The 21297-nt window shown below is 46.4% G+C and overlaps 1 protein-coding gene across 1 annotated transcript; it reads right to left on the reverse strand.

Moving 5' to 3' along the window:
• Positions 1–11197: 11197 nt before the first annotated feature.
• Positions 11198–11845, reverse strand: PtA15_15A160 (uncharacterized protein; the record flags this gene model as incomplete). The annotated part of the gene is made up of 1 exon (XM_053163338.1): positions 11198–11845. One exon carries the CDS (start codon positions 11843–11845, stop codon positions 11198–11200), a length of 648 nt encoding a protein of 215 aa, XP_053027323.1.
• Positions 11846–21297: the final 9452 nt, after the last annotated feature.

A 21297-nucleotide genomic window follows, 5' to 3' on the forward strand; every position in this document is an offset into this window, starting at 1 on the left:
CGTGGACATTTCTTTTGAACCTGACTCCAACATCATTGATTTTAAGCTATGTACGCAGAAGTTTTTAAATTTTATAGTTTTGGAACTTGATAAGCTGAAAATGATGTTCACTAAAACCTCTCTATCATCCCACCACAGATGATTACCCGCTTCCTTCAGGTTCTGGCCCCTCTTGGTCAAATTCTCACATTCCAAACCTCATGCTCCTACCACTACAAAGACTTCTTGCTTAACAATTTGCAATTTTAAGTCCCTTTTCATCTTCTCTTGGCTGCTTTAATTTCCTCCAAAGTCCATCTGATAATGCTTTTCAAGACACTACGTGTCTTGGTTGCTCAAGGCTTGAAAAAGCGGATGTTGTTCTCACAAAAATTCCCCCCATCCGCGTTGCGATTTCACGGTTCAGCTTCTTCACGTCAATGTTCAAAGGGGCCAGGATGCACCACTCCGCGAGATACCAAAGATTGTTGTGAGTGGGTGAAGACGACTGCTCCTTGATGTCTCCATAGATGAAATCTATGAGACTCTTGTTGCCTTCACGCTTGCTTGAGAAATCAGGTTGACTTCCGGCATCTCAACCACACCATACTCTTCCCATTACCCAGCTCCTTTGCCAAGCGGCAACAAAGACAAGGCAAATTTTGCATTTCCAGTCGGCCGCACAGATCCAGCTTCCCCCGTCTCTATCCTCATATTTTGCGTCAGCCTATACTTACAAATTGATTCCCAAAGGCTCAACAAGCTGATAGTTGCGTCCCACAACGGTGGAAACTCGTTGAACTTGACCACTGGGAGAATTTGGTAAAATTTGCCTGGAAAGATGACGGCCTTTCCACCAAAAGGGAGATTTGAATGACAACATCTTTGCAAGGATTGGTCCACCGCCTCTATGGCGTACTTATGGATTGTCACAATCTTGTCGCAAACAATCAAATCAACCATTGCCAGACCCTTCCCAATTTTTTGATCAGGTTCAAAGTTACATTCAATATCTGGTCCCAAGTCAATTGGAATTTTGAACGCCAAGTGCAATGTTTGTCTCCGCTTCCACAATAGCACTACAACACCTGAAAACGCAGCTACGACCAAAAATTTTCCATAGACTTGCACAAATCAACCAATGAGTTGAGCAAAAACGCTTTACCTGTTCCGCCTGGACCGTCAAGATAATATGTTCGCAGTAGACCTTTAGTGAGTGAGACTTCGACCATCCAAAAAAATGCTGCTTGTTCCTTGTTAAAGATTGTGACCGCATTCTCCAATCTGACAATGACATGAGCTAAGTGTTCAATCTCTCCTGGGATCTAGTCAAACTGACACATTTTCCGGTAGTCAGACCCAGCAACAATTATCCCAGATTTCTTGAGTGAAGATCCCATACTGTTGAGAAGAGCCTTGAGTTTGAATTATAAGAAGGCCAAACGGAATCTGCACAATAAAGTCCAACGGTGTCAGCTCTCCACGGGACGATACAATACTCCTATCTCGGTATTGCATTGCAGATGATGTTGACTAACCTGCATGATACAGTCCGACGGCGTCAGCTGTCCAGGGGACAATACAATACTCCTATCTCGGTGAGGAAAGAGAAGAGGAGTTCACCCCGGGAGCGCTGGGACTATACGTGCACGGCAGTGACAGGCTTGTGTAGTCACCTGTCACTGTCATGGTTAGAAACTATGTACATAGTTATGCCGTAGATTTTGCATAAGTGCATAACCTATCCTAACACTCCCCCCCCCACGCATGCAAAAACTACCCGATCAAACCCAACTTAATCCCTGCCTCAATCATTTTTGTCGGCCCCAATTTCTTTGTCAATACATCCGCCAACTGATTTACCGTGCTTGTACACTGGAGCTTGATTCCATTCGCCCAAAGTAAATCATTCACAAAGTAAAATGCCCGTTGTAGATACTTGGTTTTCTTCTTGGATGCATTGTCTGATGCAATTAAAATAGCCGCCTTGTTGTCCACATGAATTGAGATTTGCGGATAAAGCTTGATGTCATCAAGTATATGATATGCGCAAGTTGTTGAGATCCCTCTGAAAGCGCCAGGTATTCCGCCGCGCATGTTGAGAGTGCCACCACCGTTTGCCTCCGAGAACCCCATGCTATGACATCACGGCAGTAAGTCATCACATATCCCGTCGTCGACCGCTCGTGCTCCCCCCCCAGTTCGCATCCGTCCACAACTGCAAATCCTCTCCCATTCCCCAATAAACTAGCCGCTTTTCCACCGTCTTTTTTACATATCCAACAAGCACATCCAAAGTTTTCCAGTGAATTTTTCTAGGATTAGAACTAAAACGCGCTAACAAATTTACCGGATGCGCTAGATCAGGGCGAGTTCCGCTAGACAGATACATGAGGGAACCAATAACTGAGCGGTATTCTGTAGGATCACAGGGTTCGCCGGTAAAAGTTTCAAGAGTATTGTCTGGTAGAGCGCACGTTTTCGGAAAGATTGGTTGTTTGTATTTCTCCACAATCTTCTGCGCCATCTGCGACTGACTAAGGGAAACTCCGTCCGCCATGTAGTTGATGTTGATGCCCACCAGTCTTTCAACATTTGCCAACCATTTGATTTCCAGATCTTTCATCATACCGTCACGCAACTGATTCAGCAGTAATTTATCCGACGCAACCGCAAAACCATCATCGACGTGCAACCAGGCGCTTTCCGGAACAGGTATAATGATGGTTCAATTTCACTTGCTTCAAAACCAAGTTTCTCCACCGTTGATTTGAAATATTTCCACCAACACCGCGCCGCCTGTTTCGTCCTGTAGAGTGCCTTCTTCAGTTTCATCACTTTTCCTTTTAAATGCGGAAAGATCTTGAGCGGTGGTTGGACGTATACATCTTCTTCGATCGGACTGTATAGGTAAGCAGAGCTTACATCAAAAGTGGCAGCCGGCAACCAAAATTTATTCGCCATTGAGTTCAGAAGCCTGAGCGTATTGAGCGATGCAGTTGGCGCATACATCTCGTTACAGTCAACACCCAGTTGTTGGTTGAAACCTTTTGCAACGTACCGCGCTCAAAATTTCTCGACAGATCCATTGGGTCTCCTCTTCAAGGAAAATACCCACCTCGCTCCTAGTACTCGCATTCCCTTGAAAGGATCCACCGCCTCCCATACGTCCATTTCACCGAATTTTTCCATCTCGTAAGTCGCCGCCGCCTTCCAGGAAACTAAATCCAAACTCGCCAGTGCCGCTTTGACTGTCTTAGGTAGGTCTATCTCAGGGCCAGATTCCAGTTGAGCTAATTGTTTTGCCTCTTCCGTGGCTATCAGATAGGTCCGTTCTTCACCTAACTTAAGCATTATTTGATTGAGAACAAAATCAATATCTGACTTCTTGGGCGCAGGTTTGTGGACCGGTAAGGTTTGGAAATCCGGAAAAAACACTGATGTGGAGTGTATCGCCCTGCGTTCTCTAGGCAAAAAAAACAACCAGCCTGCTCCTGCATCCGGGTATCCAATCAATACCGCTTCTTGAGCCCGCTCATCAAGCTTCTTCCGCCGTTCATTAGGTATGTGTATGAGCGCTTTAGCCCCAAACGGATAAAGGACGTCCGGATTGGGTCTGATGCCGTAGAATAGCTTGATTGGGGATTTGTCGCCAGTCCGAGAATTAGGGATCCAATTGTGTATATGCCCAGCAGTTGACCAAGCATAGCTCCAGAAACGACGGGGTAGACCACTCTTGTGAAGCATGGTCCGCGCCATATCTCCGACAGTACAATTCAATCTCTCAGCTTCTCCGTTTTGTTGCGGCGTATACGGTGCGCTAGGGGCTGTTTTCACTCCGATGACATCCAATCTTTTCCTCAGCGCATGTACGTATTCCGGGGCGTTGTCGCAAAGAATGTGTGTCGGATATCAGCCAAAATAGTTGTGTAAGTGGGCCATCCAGGACATTATTTTATCTGGTACATCCGCTTTCCTTTCAATTGATCTGACAAAAGAGAAGGTGCTAGCGTGGTCACAAAGAGTAATACAGTACTTCATGCCATGGAGATCAGTCTCAAACGGTCCAGCTACGTCCAAAACCATCAAGTCTAGTGGTTTGTCTCACACAATTTTTGATTCAACCCCCAGTGATTTTTGGTTGGTGCTTTTTGACTTAGCACAACAATCACAGAAAAATTCAGACCATTTGACCTTCACTTCGAGGTAATTCATCTTAAGGTAGCGCTTAACGATCTCATCAGACGCATGGCCAAGGCAAACGTGCCACTTGTACAAGTCAAAAGAAGGCCGTTGAGTTACTTTACTTGCAGACAAAGAGTTGGTGAGAGTTTCTAGTGACCAACAGTAGTTATGAAAGATGGTTGAGTAACTATTATTCAAAGGGTCTAATAGAGTAGCCTCCGTTCCTTCATAGCAAAGTTTCCAACCTGCCGCAATTAGCCTTCCCGTTGACAAGATCACACTGTCAACACCTGGAACATGATACACATCCTCAATCACTAGTTTCCCCGTTGGCGTCGAAATTGTTACCCTACCGACGTCGAAAACCGTGACAGCAAGATAGAATGTTTGAGGGACCATCAGCTTACGTGTCGGCTTGAAAAGTGGGGAGTTTCCACTCACATGAGCCGACGCTCCAGAGTCAAGGAGCACCCCTTCAGTCATGTTGGGGAAGTTGACCTTCCTGACGTGGTGTTCCGATTGGCGAGGTGAAACATACTTTGAGTCACGAGAGTCAAAGTCTGCTGGCGTTGGGCTGATCTCCTTCATTGCAACTGCGCGCCAGTATTCGGTACAGTTGGGAAACCAATGGCCGTCACGAGAGCAATAAGCGCATTCCATTCCATGTTTGCGGATCAACGACTCAGGAGGCTCCTTCCCCTTGTAGTATTCCGCTTTGTCGACCGCAAACCAGGGGTGGTTGAGTTTCAAAGACTTATTGGTCAAATTACACCTTTGAGGGGTGACGTACCTGCTCTTACTACCTTGATGAAAGGCTTGGATCTGGTCTAGTTCCATTGGTACGTGGTCGCTTTGAACCAATCGTTTGCTCATTTTTCCCAAAGCTGATTGAATAACAGTGGTGACGTTGGCAAACGACAGTGACTTCTTGTCATTCAGATTTTGATCGACCGTGAACTCAAATTTGGTCAACTCCGCGCCAACAGCTGGCTTGAAGTTAATCTGGAGAAGTATCCGCAATGCCCTTCTTGTTCGCTAGGTCCATTAACGCCACGACCAAGTCAATCTTGTGTCGCCTGTTGGATCGTTCGCACTTCTGCTTCAAAGCCTTGTAGATGGTCTTAGCTGTCTTGTGCCCCGCTGCTTTGATGATCCCAAGCAGCAATTTTTCATCAGGCAAACAATGGCGTGATTGTATTTGGTTGCGAGGTTGGTGAAGTTGGACGTCTTGGTCACCATTGACTCTGCCGTGGAGAAAGCGTACTGGAGAGTCGACTCAATTGACTCTTCCCACTGCGCCCAGTTGGCTGATCCGTAGGACAGCGTGACTTCGTCAGGGTTCACTTGACAATGGAGCTTAATCGGGTTTCTCAGGAAATTGCCAAGGATGATTTCTTGTTGATTTTCTTGAGCACGGACAGCAGCGGCAATTTCGCTGTGGAAAAAAGGCTGGCCTGCTTTCAAGCGATTCAGCTCCGCCGTCATATCAGCCATCTGCTGCTGCAAGCTGGCGAGCGCATCTCCGGTGTTAGGGTCCATGGTAGGGGGTGTGGGGTTTGTCAAAGTAGAAGGTTGGGGTTGGGGAGGGTCTGGTGGATTACGTCCTTGTAAGTTCTGTTCTTTTTGTTCTTCAGTTTCTATAATCTTCTGGAGTTGCTTATCCCAATCCAATCTGTTCATCTATCTTCTCCCAAGAATCTTGAGAGTTTGTTCAAGTACGCCGTGGTCTAGGAGAGAGCGGCTTTTAACCTATAAGAAGGCCAAACGGAATCTGCATGATACAGTCCGACGGTGTCAGCTCTCCACGGGACAATACAATACTCCTATCTCGGTATTGCATTGCAGATGATGTTGACTAACCTGCACAATACAGTCCGACGGCGTCAGCTCTCCACGGGACAATACGATACTCCTATCTCGGTGAGGAAAGAGAAGAGGAGTTTGCCCCGGGAGCGCTGGGACTATACGTGCATGGCAGTGACAGGCTTGTGTAGTCACCTGTCACTGTTATGGTTAGAAACTATGTACATAAGGGAAAAGTACATAGTTATGCCGTAGATTTTGCATAAGTGCATAACCTATCCTAACATGAATAGTCCAAAGACCCGCCTTTGCATCCGGCTAAGTGGTATTTCTTTCTGGTTCTTGTGATCTAGCCGCAGAAGGTTGTCTGTCATTGCTTCCCAATGGTTCTCATAAAGGGCAGTTGGGTTCAATGGAGGCAAGTTGACAAGCATCAAGGTGAAGAAATGGCAAAGTTGGTCCCCCAATTGGAAAGAAGAAGCTTTGTCAGGGCCTTATCATAAAGCTAGTCATTTACTAACAAGCCGAGAACATTACATGCATCTTGGTAGGTTCCACAAAGGTTGTCATCCACCATTTGTAAGTCCCCATGCAATTTCAGACCTTTCCAATGAGCAAGAAGCATTCTGAGATAGAATTTCTCTCTAGCTAAACATTGTGAGAAATCTAGCCAAGGCGAACGGCGCAGCTCTCATAAATTGAGAAAGCGGCCGGGAGCTCCAACAGCTGCGGAACTTGGTAAGCAAAGCGAACCAAGTCCGCAGTCCAAACTAGCAGCGCAGCGCCGTAAAACTGACTCATCAATTTTGATGCATGCAGGTCCGGAGCAAGCAAGCAACAAAGTTAGGCTCGTGGACAATCCCGGCCCCCAGTCACTAAGAGCGAGAATCTCAGAGAACACCACAGGTGAGACACTGACGATTCGAACTCTGAACGACAAGGATGAATTCGCTAACGCAACATCTCATAAATCCTGCAGACAAAGTTGAAGAGGAAAAGACCGACCGAACCGACCCCTCTCAAAGAGAAGCGGAAACGGATGGTGAGTGTTTGCAACCAAATCGGCAATTAAGAAACTAAAGGCTAAATAGAAGTGCGCTCATTCTGTAGAGAACGTCGCGTCACTTCTTCGCGGTTTCGCCGAATACAAATAGAGTGTACCCTAAGGGCCAGAGGCGCATTGAGTGTAAGGTCCCTAATGCAGCTAGAGACATAAGAAAGGAACTGAGACTGACGGCTATCAAAGATAGGCAGACTGTCTGAAGATAATCTCCAAAACAACAATCAATCCCAAGTTTCCTTTCCATAACTCTTCTCTCTAGAGAGCGGCCCACCGCCTGCTCTTAGGTAAATAGACCAAACAACTCTCACTTCTATTCAGTTATCATAAGTTGTGATAGTTATTATGTCAGATTCTAACTCTAAGAAATGAATCTTAGTCATCTGAAATCTTTCAAACATGACACGGCAAAGATTCTTCCCACAGAAACTTCCTTGTTCTCCCGCGCTTTCCACCTTTTGTCTTTCTTTACCCATGTGAAGTACTCCGATATTTCCTTGTAGATTAGATCACGTTCCCGCACGTTATTTGCTCCAACAGTGTTGTTTATGTTAAGCTTGAAGAACACCATTAAGTTTGTCTGTTCAGTCTCCTGAACCTTGAGCTTATCTGCAAATTCTTTGCCTTCTTTGAAATAGATCATCTGCTTGTCCTTATTGTGAATTGAAAGCCTTGTGACTGGAGGCCAACGCATTGAGAGGGGAAATTTCAGGAGCCTCCAAGCTGCTGCAGAACAAACCATCAGTTGATATTTTCCTTCTACGCAAGGGAAAAGTAGGTCTCACCTTCAGGCGCACTGATGAACCTTGCGTCAAGGAAAACCTTTGTCTCATTGCTGTCCTTGATCTCTATTGATGACCGGTTGTGGCCCTTTGTAATATACTTAGGGGGTTGATTAATTGACTCCCAAAAATTCAAGTTCCAACTCCCAAAAGTCGTTCACGTTGCAAGGCCAAAAAATCAACGTCAGACACGGGTCCTGGGGACCAAAGATTGACCCGGGCAATTTTTGGGAGTCGGGCCTCTAATTTTTTCAACAATTTTGGGAGTCGGGTATTCAATTATAGAAAAAAGCATAAAAATGAAGAAAAAATTATATCTCATGACTGGGGCGCCCTAAGACCCCCAAAACTTTACAGCAGTCAGAAAGTGGTCTCCAGAGCACATGGAAAGCTGCACTACATTAGCACACCTCATTAAATGGGTGTGCTACCGTGAATCCAATTTGGCGGATTTTCTCAGTAGGAAATCCGCCAAAACCACAGCTACCATGCCCCAAACCGCCCCAAATTTTTACAAAACAGAGGTAAATGACCTCTGTGAGATTTTTCAGCTTGTGGGAAGTACACCACTAACACAAAATATTTTTGAGGGGCTGGGGGCTTTTGCTCATATCTCCTACTAAGGTACACATTGTGAAAATTTATAACTCTTCACAGAGGCACCCAAAGCCCGCCAAAATTTTACAGCAGTCAGGAGTTCCTCCTTGGAGCACATGATGAGCTGCATGGTGTGGTATACAAAATGGGGAAAATCAAAAAGTTTTCCTCTCATTTGCGTAATTAGTCATATAATGCCTCACAGTACAACCATGCGGACACCAGAAATGAAATCTAAGGCCAAATTACCCCCTAGTCCTCACTGGAAGCGTAACAAGAGCCCCACTACACTGGAATTAAGCCCTTTGGACAACCTGTAGCATCCCATCAATCTGTCACGTGCCCCTCATTATACACATACACTCCCATACGTCCCCTGCTCCACTCTGGCTCCACTGCATATATTAGTTTGTATTTGTTTGCCATCCGCATTACATCATGTAGCACTGCCCCTGCGGCTGTGCCCTGCAACCCCATTGTTCCCCGCCTCATTTATGCACCTCTCTGCATAAATTAAGCACAGCCTCACTCATGCACGCACCCCTTGCATAAATTGTACACAGTCACTCCTGTATTTTCCCAGCCCCCCTGGAGCAAAAATCCCTCACATTTGTCTATATAAGGAGCTACCTATTTTTGTTCCCCAGTCTATCACTCATTAGTGATTTACTCACCACCTGTACTCACAACACTTACAGCTTACTACTACACTCATAACAAACCTTACATAGCAATACAACCTTATACTGTGTCTCAAACAAACTCATCTTGAGCATACCACTCCTATCACCTTATTAAAACTTGCCAAGTGGAGCTTGGTGGGTCTTGTAGCTGGTAGTATAGAAGGGCAGGGCTTGCACCTCCAACATCCCCTTCTCCATTCAGCAAAAGGGTTTCACAACCACTTTTGAGTCTTGCAAGGGAGTCCCCAACGTGATAGGATAACTTTGTTCCATCAACACTGTATTACCAATTTCAACAACTCAAACTAAAAATCAAAGGAAAACAACTCCTAGCGGCAAAAGGATTGAATTCATTGACAAAATCTACAAACTCAACAGCATATTCAGTTATTCTGTTGAACAACTAGTCAAATAATATCATCTTACAAAACGAGCTTTTGATTTGAAGTTGGCCACAATTAAGATGACCAGCACTTGTAAGGACAGCCTTGAGGGCCCGCAATCCAAAGTCATAATGGGGTTGCTTGGAAAGCTGCTCGTCACACAAGCTAAAGAAGGGAACCACTTTTGAGGCAAGAGTTTCAGTGGTATGAAATCCTTGGGAGAATAACATCACCTGGGCAATCAATTCTCATTCTGGTCAAGTCATGGCCATACTTCTGAAAAGCTTCTTGAGATTGTCTGGCAAGTTGGATCAACCGGCCTATCCTGGGTTCATTGTAATAAAAATCCTAAAAAAATCACATCATTTAGTGTGAGCAGCAGCACTTACAAAAACAATTGAACATTGTATTTTCACATGACTTACCCGGTATGGGGATTAATCTTAAGAGTTTTTTCAACCAATTCTACCTCTGCGTTAGGATCAACCAAAGCAGGTTTCAGGCCCTGTTGGATACTTTGGATTTGCTGAGACACGACACTGAGGATCCTCTCCTGGCCTTGTCAAAGCAACCCCAGCCCCAACTTGACAGAGTCCGACAAAAATCCGGCCCATTGCTTGGAAATCAAATGTCTTGTTGCAACAGAAAACAAGCACAAATCAACCCAGTTGAACTAGTCCGAGCGCTTTGACAGACTTGGTTTTCCCTAAGAATAACAGAATAGTTGGGACCATAAACTAAAAAGATGATAATATTTGAATGAAACTCATCTGTGCCAGCGGGTCCAAATGGAGACCCTCCCAATTGGCCATGTAAGGCCTGAGTCAGGGTGTAAACGGGTCAGGTTTGGGTCAAAAACCAGCGCCCAAACCTGACCCAACATTTAGCGCGGGTTGGGTTGGGTCAGGGCAGATTTTAAAATATGCTGCCCGAACCCGACCCAATGTCATACTATTTTGGGTTGGGTCCGGGTCATTTTGGTTTGGTTCTTGGGTTGACCCAATCTCTTAGGCGCCAAGAGCCCCCAACTTGACTGTTGGAGGCGTCACAGTCGGGTCGCAGGCTGACCCAATTAGGAAATAGGCTGCCCAAACCCGACCCAACAATTTTACAAGTTGGGTTGGGTTGGGCTTGGGTCATGTCATTTTCTTTAACAATGTGCCCGAGCCCAACCCAAAACCCAACGGGTCTTGGGTCAGCCCAACCCATTTACACCCTGAGGCCTGAGTAAGAGTTAAATAGGACTGATCTGTCAAGGGTTTCTGCACTAGCTGATCAGGAACCCCAAGATATTTGAATCCGTAAGGGAACACGGTGGTGGCCATGTGAATGGACAGTCAATTAGTTGGGTTGGAGATTGAGGAGTCAAGGTAGAAGCGCATATGATAGAGCCATTTGAAGCGGGTAATTGAGTCGACCTGGTTCTTTTTCAGCAGGCAAATCACATCTCTTTGATGAACCAACTCAGTTATCAGGTGTTCGCACTTTCTTCACATAACAGGTTTGAGTTCTCCAAGAACCACAAATGCTAGTAGATCCAATGTTTGCAAGACAGTTTGAAGTGGGAGCAATAAGGCAACATTGTTTTGCAGGGCATTGTCAATTGTCTGGGTCCACATAATCTGCATTGCCAGTACAACTAATTGCGCCGGATAAGATTCGATCCAACGGAGGAAGCTGTCCTTTTCAAGTGTTTCGCCGTGAGTGTAAAATGTTGCCAGCTCGTCAACCGCCTTGCAAAAGCAGCTTGGCCAGGGAAGATTGCATCTGCAACTTGAGCCTGGTCAACCAATCATTGATTTTAGGGTAATCTTTCAGAATAATTGGAGTTGAGAAAGGGACTTCTTCTCCTTTGTGTGAGCACATTTTTTTGATTTGAGTCACTTCCTCATTGAAACTAAGGGTGGATAGTCCCGCAAACATTTTCTTGAGGTGTTTGACGAGTCGGAGAATGTCTTTGCTGTTTCCAAGTATTTTGAGTAGATCTTCATCACCGACAAAGTAGAAGCGAGGAAAGGATGAACGCTTGTTCTCCAGATATTCACCAAAAGTGTTTTGCAGCTTGCTGAAGTCCTCAACTAGTCTATCAAGAGTTTTGAGAACCTTGGGTATCTGAACCACGTCTAGGACGTGCGGCAATCTAAAACCCCTCTTCATGAGGCCCAGGTATTTGGCGTTAATGTGGTCAAATCGGTTACTCTTGTTGGCTAGGAGGTGCTTGATGTCAGCATTACCAGAAAATATACCTTCAAGATAGACCCATTGGCGTTCGACATCAATCCATTTCTTGAATGTCCCTTCCATCCGATTCAATCTATCCGTCCAAATCTCCACATTGTCCTCAAAAGTCTTGTAGTATGGTGACAGTTTCATTTTTCCAAGTGCACTTCTGTGCCCCCTTTGTTTGTTAAACAAGTCTTCCCAGCCCCAAATGAGTCTTGTCTTGTTTTGGTAATTGACCAAATCCAAGACATAGCCTTCCCACGTTTCCTTAACCTAAAGAAGCAGAACAAGCAAAACAAGGAGGTGAAACAAGCTTCTTTATTTACTCTGGGTCAGGTTTACTTACCTGCTTGAGATATTCTTGAAGTGCGGCTTTGTGTTATGACTAAGTTTCTGGAGATGAGGGTCTGGTTCTTCTGGGATTGGGATCTTGTACATATATTCCAAGATGGAGAGAGATTGGGTTCTCTCTCCCTCACGGCTCTATAGAGGAGAGCCATAACATTTACATGACAGTCTAGTACATGTACTGAGCTCCCGTGGCTCATGACACTATCCCCCCCCTAACGCACAAGCCACCCCCTTCAGAATGGAAATAAACAAGATTTTAGACAACTCCTCCTCTTTTCCGGCTTTGCATTCTTTCCACGGGCCCCATTAAAAAACCCCTCTCCTATTTTCTCCTTGTCCTCTTATGCCTGGCGGCGGCTTCCAGAAAAGTTTTGTTGAAATTGTCTACGAGTTCTGAGCAGTGTTTGAGATGCTTATGTGGTTCCCATGGATTGTCCTCTGGCCCAAATCTGCGCCAACTAACCAAGTATTCTATTTTTGATCCCCTTTTCCAACAATCCAGGATGGCCTCCACTTCCCGTTCTTCTGCTCCTTCTACCTCGATTGGCTTCGTTGGTGGTTGCCGCTGGCCTGCGATGCTGTCCGGAATGTGTTTGCGTAGTAGGGACACGTGAAGATCTGGATGTACCTTATTCATTGAAGAAGGCAATATCAGTTCATAAGCTGAGTTTGAGATTTTCCGTCGAATAGAGAAAGGTCCAAGCCATTTGTAATCCAGTTTAGGAATTGGTCTGGTTGTCAACAGGTTTTTGCTACTCAGCCACATGCTATCTCCTGCTTTCCATTCCCGGGTCAACCTCACTCCTCTATCAAAGTTCCTCTTCATGGACTCCTGCGCTTCCTCCAGACACGCTTGTAGTTCTTCTTGGGCATCCTCTAGTAGCTTCATCCTTTCTTCTACCATCAGTATACATTCACCAGGAGAAAAAGTAGTCACTTGATGGCAAGTGACATGACACAGCTAATTTGTTTTCAGCTCCAACACTGCTCCAATTCTGCTCCTCTCCACCAGCACATCTGGGTCTCACATGATAGGTGTTAGGATCAAAGCACTCAATGTGAAAAAACCAGATGATGCTCAGCTTTGGCCCTGGCCCAGCTGATGCTCAGCTTTTACCCTGGCTCAGCTGATGCTCAGTTTTTCCCCTGGCCCAGCTGATGCTCAGCTTTGGAACTGGCCACCTGATGATCATCTTTGGCCCTGGCACAGCTGATGCTCAGCCTTGACTGTGGCTCAGCTGATGCTCATCTTTGGCCCTATAGCTGATTTTCAGCTCTGATCCTGTCCAAGCTGATTCCCATCTTTTTCCCTGGCCTGGCTCAGCTGATACTCAGCAAGCTGAGAATCAGCTGGCCAGCTGGCCAACGATGCATCTATTACGCTACAGTTAGCGTGTAATACCCTAATTTAGCGGTTTTTTAGCGCCGCTACGCTAAACTAAATTGTAGCGGGCGGACTATTACAATTACAGCTAACTCAGATTGGGCAAAAAAGTGCAATTTTCGCTACAAATTACAGCTAATTTAGCGTAGCAAGCCGCTAATTAGCTGTAATTTAGCTGTAATTTAGCGTTAGCGGTTTTTAGCGGGTTGGTATTACGCTAAAAATTACAGCCCCAGATTATTAGCAACAAGCGCTAGAATTTAGTTTTAGCGGCGCTAATTACATTTAGCGTAATAGATGCATCGTTCAGCTGGCCCAAAGCTGAGCATCAGCTGGGACAGGACTATGAGAAGGCTGAGAAAGGACTGGTACAAGGCTGAGCATCAGCTGCGCCAGGACTAGTACAAAGCTGAGCATCACCTGGGCAAGGGCTGGTCAAAAGGCTTTATTCCAATTCTGAGAGTGAGCTGTGTGAAAAAGCTGAGTATGAGCTGGGCAGAAAAGCTGAGTATGAGCTGGGTACCAAAAATGAGTATCAGCTGGAAAGAACTGAGGATCAGTTGGGCTCATCAAAAACTGAACAGGACCTCCTTGGTAAATTTTGGAAGTTGAGGAGATGGTTGGGAGAATGGTGTAGATAGTGGATAGCTATTGGATAGATGGTGGGTAGCTGGCTGGAGCTGGTGTAATGTCACTTGTCATCAACTGACTATTTTATTTTCCTGGTGATTGGTCTGCTGTTGGGATGCCTCTGAAAGTTGGGTTAAAACCGTAATTGGCTTTAAACGGGGATATTCCGGTTGATGTATGCTCATTATTGTTAAAGGCAAACTTGGCTGTCGCCAGTAGTGATTCCCAATTGTTTTGGCAATATTGCACAAAATGCCGCAAGTATTGCTCCACAGCCTTAGTTGCTATTTCAGACTGCCCATCCGTGCGGGGGTGGAAAGCAGTGGAGGGGTGTAATTGAATCCCTAAACAGCGGGACAATTCTTTTTTCAGCTGATAAATGAATATTCTTCCCCTGTCAGACACAATAGACTTAGGTGTCCCGTGTAGCTTCCACACCTCCCTCATCATGAGGTTTGCCAGGTTCTCTGCCTTCATTGACTTCCTACATGCTAAGAAGTGAGCCATCTTGGTGAATCGGTCCACAACCGTCAGAATACAGTCAAAGCTGTTTGACTCCGGTAGATTGGTGATCGTGTTGTAACTGATGTCAGTCCATGGTCTCGCAGGGACCGCCAGTGGCTCCAGGGTGCCGTATGGCTGTTGTGACAAAGGTTTAGACCGTTGACACGATTCACAACCGTCCACGTACCGGTTCACATACTTCTTTTGAGAGGGCCATGTGAAGCAGCGCCGCACTAGCGCTAGAGAGGTCTTGCGCGGCCGGGGTGGCCCGCAATTCTGCTGTTGTGCCTGCTCTGCAGTATCTTGAGCTTGATTTTGTCTCTGGCTGGGACCACTATGCGGTGTCCTTCGTACACGATCCCGTCCACTAGTGAGAATTTGTGTGACTCTTTGGGAGAGCCTTTGTTGAGCGGTCTGTTGATGAGTTGGATAATGTCTTGCAGCCTGTCATTGTCCTTAGTGGCCTCCCTTATCTGCCCAATCAACTCTAGGTTGGTCTCAGTCTTGTCATTAGGTGAATTAGAGGTGGTGTCGGTAACGTCAGCGCCCAACATGTCTATCTGGAACCATAACTCAGCATCCTCATGATGCAAAAACCACGCTTCAACTGAAGCAACCTCTGCAAACGTCTCTGGCGTTATATTTTCCAGTCTCAGCAGTTGACCAAAGGAAAGCTTGTCTTCTTTCCCTGGGGCAAGGTTGGGACGGCGGGAGAGCGCGTTGGGCTTTGAAGAATTCTGACCCGGCCTGAACACTATTGTGAAGTCAAAGCATCCTAGTGTTTCTGCCCATCTTGCTTGTTGTCTTGTCAGTCGCTTTGTGGTCATGAAGGTCTCAAGGTTGCGGTGATCTGTGTACACAATGGCTTTGAGACAATGTGGGTTGCCCTCTAAGTAGTTTTGCCACTCTTTGAACACCGCGATGATGGCCAATAACTCCTTATCGAATATTTCATAGTTCTTTTTGGCCTGTATTAGCGACCGCAAGAGGTACGCCACGGGATGGAGCTCACTGTCCTTTGCGCACACTTGGGATAACACTGCGCCTAATGCAAAATCCAAGCAGTTGCACTTTAGTACAAATGCCCGGTAGGGGTCCGCAATTTTGTGAACTGGGGCCGTGGTAAACGCTGTCTTCGGACGTTCAAACGCTTCATTGCATAAACCATCCCATACGTACGGGGTGTTGGCCTTTGTAAAGTCGTGTAAAGGTTGCGTTGTGCCTGAAAAATGATTGATGAATCTCCGGTAGAAGTTTGCAAAGCCAATGAATCACTGGAGCTCGGTGACATTTGGTGGGGCCGACCATTTGGAGACCGCCTTAACTTTGGTTGGGCCCATTGTAAGAGTTTCACTCACGTTTCACCCTTACTCAAACTTGACTCATTAGACACATATGTATTTATGCTTATACATGATATTGTGCCTGATATATCTTGTACTCCTGTTTGGAGGGACTTCTCTCCTTTTTTCCTCAAGCTGGTCTTCACCATGGTTTCTCCTTTCTTTGTCATTCATTCGAAATCCACACTCTTTTCATAGAACTTCAGGCCTTTGGCCCTCCGCTCCACTGATCATTCAGTGAAGGACTTCCAGTCCTTACACCCATTCTGACTCTGTTGCACGAGATTAGTAGCCCCAGGTACTCCACTTCTTCCTTGGAGAATTCACATTTTTTGGGATTGAGCCAGAGTTGATGCCTGCTGAGTATATCCAGAACACCCATGACTGCCGCTTCATGATCATCTCCTGGTTGGGTAAAAATCATGATATTGTTGAGGTAGGCCGCCATGTCCTTCTCCACTCTCCCCAGTAGGATATCCTGAATGAAGTATTGAAAAAAACCTGGCGCTCCTGTTGGCCCAAAGGGCATTGTGAGCGGGGCAAATTGACCGCCTTTGCAAACAAACACAAGTTTGTCCTTTTTGCCTTCCGCTACCTGTAGGTTTCCGTATGCGTTCCTTAGGTCTAACTTCGTGAATCTATTTGCATCCAACAGGTTTTTGACAAGATCCATTGTGATCAGTGGTAGTGGATATTTATTCTTCACCATGACCGCATTGAGCCTGCGGTAGTCAAAGCACGGTCTGAGGTTGCCGTCCTTTTTTCCAGTGAAGAGTACGGGTGCTGCCCACAGGGACGTAGTCCAACATATCCTGCCACTCGCCAGTTCCTCTTCAATCATGGTGTCCAGTGCTTTGTTCTAGGCTGGTGATAACGGGATAATTCAGCCAGCTTGGGGGACTGCACCTGGGACTAACTCCACACAGAAATTGTATTGGTGTCGGGGCGGTAACCGCTGCGCAAGGTTTTTTCGGAAAATGTTGAGGTGGTGGTGGTCACACTTGGGAACCAGGTCCTCCACTTTTTTTGATGTCTCTCCGGCCTTCAAGTCGAATAATGCTCACATTGCGGGGGCATTAGCATGCTATCTACCCCCTCTTCAAAATTCCTTGCTGAGCCCACAGGCTCCTCCCCGTCTAATGGGGCTTTTGTTGGAATATATGAAGCCAACTTTGCGGCCGCAATGTTGCCTGGTGGTTCCAGTAGGGTGCGGTTCCTCCAATCAATCCTGTGGCCATGCTCACAAATCCACAGCATCCCCAGGATGCCATTGTAGGAGTCCTTGATTTGGGTCACAATGAAAGTTGTTGGTTGGTGGTCGCGTCCCACCCAAAGGTCTATCTCATAAGAAGACCTCTTTGTGGATCCATCAAACTCGGACATGACCCGATTGGATGGCCTTGTTGAGTTCAATAGGCCCCTTGAGGCACAGTAAGACAGGCTCAGCATGTCATGAGTGGCCCCGAATGCACCAGGAAGCACACTGGGGTATGGGAGGGGGGCTCATGGTTGTTGGGTAGTTTGGTTGGCACTATGGGGAAATGAATAAAAAGTCAAGGGTTGTTTCCATTACTTGGCAGCATCCGACTAGCACCAATTCTTATTAGCAAGTCCCCTTTGGTTGGGAAGGGCTCAACCTTCAGTCCCGAGCAGCACCATTTTTTGACTTCCCACTACCCTTGCCAAACCGCTTTGCTCCGCTCTTCCAAAGTTGGAGTTCCTCCTTGAGTTTGCTTATTTTGGCCGGCGCCTTTCCCTTCCCCTTTCCTGGGTATCCACGCGCTATGTGGCCTTGTTGTCCACATTTAAAAGATAATCCTTTGTGCATCATCCTTGCCTTTTCATCTGATACCGGCTGTCTGCAAAAAGCGGATAAGTCCATTGCATTGGGGTCCGGGGTTGCGTTGGAGTTCGCTCCACTTGTGTCTAAGCCGCTCAGCTCGTTGTTGATTGGAAGGGCGAGATTGGTCACCTCGTCCAGCGTTGTGAACTGGACCCGCAAGATCACCAGGGCAAGTCGGACTTCCCTTTTGAGGCCTTGCTGGTACTGGCTAATCAAAGTGCCGGCCTCCCAACCCAAGTTGTGCGCGTTTAAGACAAACTGGTGGGTGTAGTGGGCCACCAACTTTGTCTGCTTGAGGGCGCCGAGTGCTTTCTCGGTGTTGTAGTACATTGATTCAAAGGTGCTGGTGAACTCGGCGTAGGTGACTGGTTGATTCGTGCAGATCTTAGCCATCATTGGCTGTGCCCAGCTGCTGGCGGGTCCAGTCAGGTAAGAAAGGGAAAAAACAACCTTGGTTTGGCCGTCCAGAAAAGGCCGCTGGATTTGCAATCATGTACAGGACAATTTGGTTGGCATAGATCTCTGCCTTTGTTCCTCTTGACCCATCAAATCTATCCAGGACACCAATCTTTCGGCCCCTCGCTGGAGCGCCTGGTTGGGGGTTTGGGGCCACTGGGGTAGTGTTCACCGCCTTTTGGTGGGCTTCTCGGCCTCCTGTTGTGCTGCTTCTACTCGGTGTGGTATTCTTTATGGTTACCCATCTAGCCCATTTAAAAATTGCCTTTTTTTCTCATATGTACACTCTCAAAATCAACCGATACGGCAACACCATTGGATTCTACGGCCAAAACTACACAGGACACCATGGACAACACACCTTACACCCCTCTGGATCAGAAAATACAACCCCTTCATGACACCATCAGCCAGTTTCACACACACAAACACCATACTCAGGTCATGTAACCCGTTACATGAACCACACTTACCCAGGACATGTAATCAGTTACATGGACCACCCTGACAGCTTGTCTAAACCTTTACATATACTTTACCTCATCAGCTGCACTCATTTCATTGTGCTATGCACATGTAATGCAGTGTCATGCAGTGTTATGCACACTTGATGCAGGCTTATGCAGTCTTATGCAGGTGCATGCAGACTAGTGTAATAGGGGATGCAGTTTGACAGTTGACAGATGACATCATGCAGGTGTCAAGATAGCAAAAACCCCTCATGCAGCTTGCAGATGACATCAGTTGACAGGCCAGGCCAGCTAAAAGATCTCACCTCCTATTTCTCACTAGCTAAATTCCCTCATATGACATCATGACCTCATGTGACCTGTCAACCACCAGCCAAAATAACTCATTGTGGCTTTCAGGGCAGCTAAAACCCCTCATTCTCTTTTTCCCCTGGAGCTAAAATGTCTTACTCTTTTCTATTTAAGGAGGCTCTCCTCCCCCCAGTTGTAATTTCTCTCAGCAAAATACTTGCACTCAGCTTACCCCATAACAGTACAATACTTGCTCACTCTACAGTATTAGCCCCACTCTATATTGTGGTTTTAAACCATTACATACAAATTACATCCTCATTACAACACTTATACATCAGCTACATCACCATAACCCTTAAGCCACCTGCTCAAAGTAGGCTATCTTTTGATACACCTCCACTATCACTACATAAACCTTCCAATCGTAGATTGGGGGGCTTGTTTTAGTGTCTAGTGACCCAGGAAAGGCAGAGGTAACCTCATTCATCCCTTTCCGCACTCAGCAAAAGGTTCTCAGGAACACTTTTGAGCTTTACATTGGAGACGTAAATTGCGCTCCTTGTTTACCATTGCACAAAGTTCTTTGACTTGTCTGAGGATGGCCACGGCGTCCATGATGAGATGTGTAGGGTGGTTTGGAGTTCAGGTTCTGGTTCTGGGTTTCTGTTCTGGTCCTCGTCTCCTTGATGGTTAGATCTTGCAATATGTTATGACTAAGGTTCTGGTTCTTCTGGGTTTGGGATCTTGTATGTAGATTGCAAGATGGAGAGAGATTGGGTTCTCTCTCCCTCACGGCTCTATAGAGGAGAGCCATGACATGTACATGACAGTCTAGTACATGTATTGAGCTCCTGTTGCTCATAACACTTTGTCTGCTGCTGCAGACTCGTCAGATATGTTTGGGGAACATTTGCTGGACCAACCTTTTTTTTGCCGCTTGCAAGTGTCCTGGGAGAGAGTTTGAAGTTTCCGTTTGGGACCTACCTTCAGCACAGGTTGAGGTTGGGCCAGGGACATTGCTTGCTGGGTGGCACAATTGCACGTCATCTGTTCCCAGAGTGACAGAGTTTCAGGGTTCAGCACTAGACACTTATTCCTCCAGCAGTCCTCAGTGCTTGAGGTAGGCCAGCGGCAAAAGTCGTATCACTTCATGTTGCAAGAGAATGCAACATAACTTTTTGGGCCAAATTGTGTGATATACTGTTCAGATTTGGTGAAAGTGTTCTTGTCCTTGATTTGAATGATATGGAACTCAGATAATTTGTGATCCTGGCCCCAATAAATTAGATTAAATTCTGGATTGTCGAGTAATTGTCAAAGCTTCAGTGGAAACGGAATTTGGCAAGGCATGTTGATGTGTTGGACGGCTGGGATCCGACGAGGCATGTTGATGTGTTGCACTGCTGGGATCCAGTGAGGCCCCCAGCACTGATGTAGTTGGTGATCTCCAGATTATTGGGAGATTGATCACATGAAGATTAATCTTCCATCTGGTCCATACCAGTGGAAGATCATTCTTCATGTGATCAATCTCCAGATAACCTGGAGATGGTTGAGCCCACATGAACAAGTGGAGGAAAATCATCAACTGGTAAGATACCCCTCTAACAGTGCAATGATTTTCCCCCTGTGCCTCATTGGCTCCCAGCCCAACACCACTGGGCATGCTGCCCTGGTGGTGGGGGCTGGGAACCTCCACACCTCGAGTTTTTCAGAGAGACCCTACATGGTGGGTCATTGGTGAAAATCAACTGGGCACTGGTCATCCAGACAAACTTAAAGCCAGTCAGGACCTCTCCTGCAAGAAGTTGGAAAGCACGGACCTGGAACTTGCCGAGGTTTGGTTGCGGAACATGGCGCTGGAGGTGGATCTGATGGCCTCAAAACCTGAGATCTTGGCGCTGCGTAGGAAACAGGGCAATTGGTGGGGGGACAACAGACAATGAGAAGGGATGTCAATTGTTTGACTCAACTGTGCCACACGGTGCGTTTGGGAGGTGGATGGGGAGCGGCTTGCAAAAAGAGAGGGAGATGGCACTTCAACCACTACCAGATATCCAGTAAAAAATCCAGGATACCCTGTATCCCAAAGCACACTCCGTAATAGGAGTGTGCCAAAGCACACTCCGTTATAGGAGTGTGCCAAAGCACACTCTGTAATAGGAGTGTGCCAAAGCACACTCACAAATAGGAGTGTGCCAAAGCACACTCCGTAATAGGAGTGTGCCAAAGCACACTCCGTAATAGGAGTGTGCCAAAGCACACTCCGTAATAGGAGTGTGCCAAAGCACACTCCGGAATAGGAATGTGCCAAAGCACACTCCGGA

This window comes from Puccinia triticina, chromosome 15A (assembly GCF_026914185.1).
Source record: "Puccinia triticina chromosome 15A, complete sequence".
NCBI lineage: Eukaryota > Fungi > Basidiomycota > Pucciniomycetes > Pucciniales > Pucciniaceae > Puccinia > Puccinia triticina.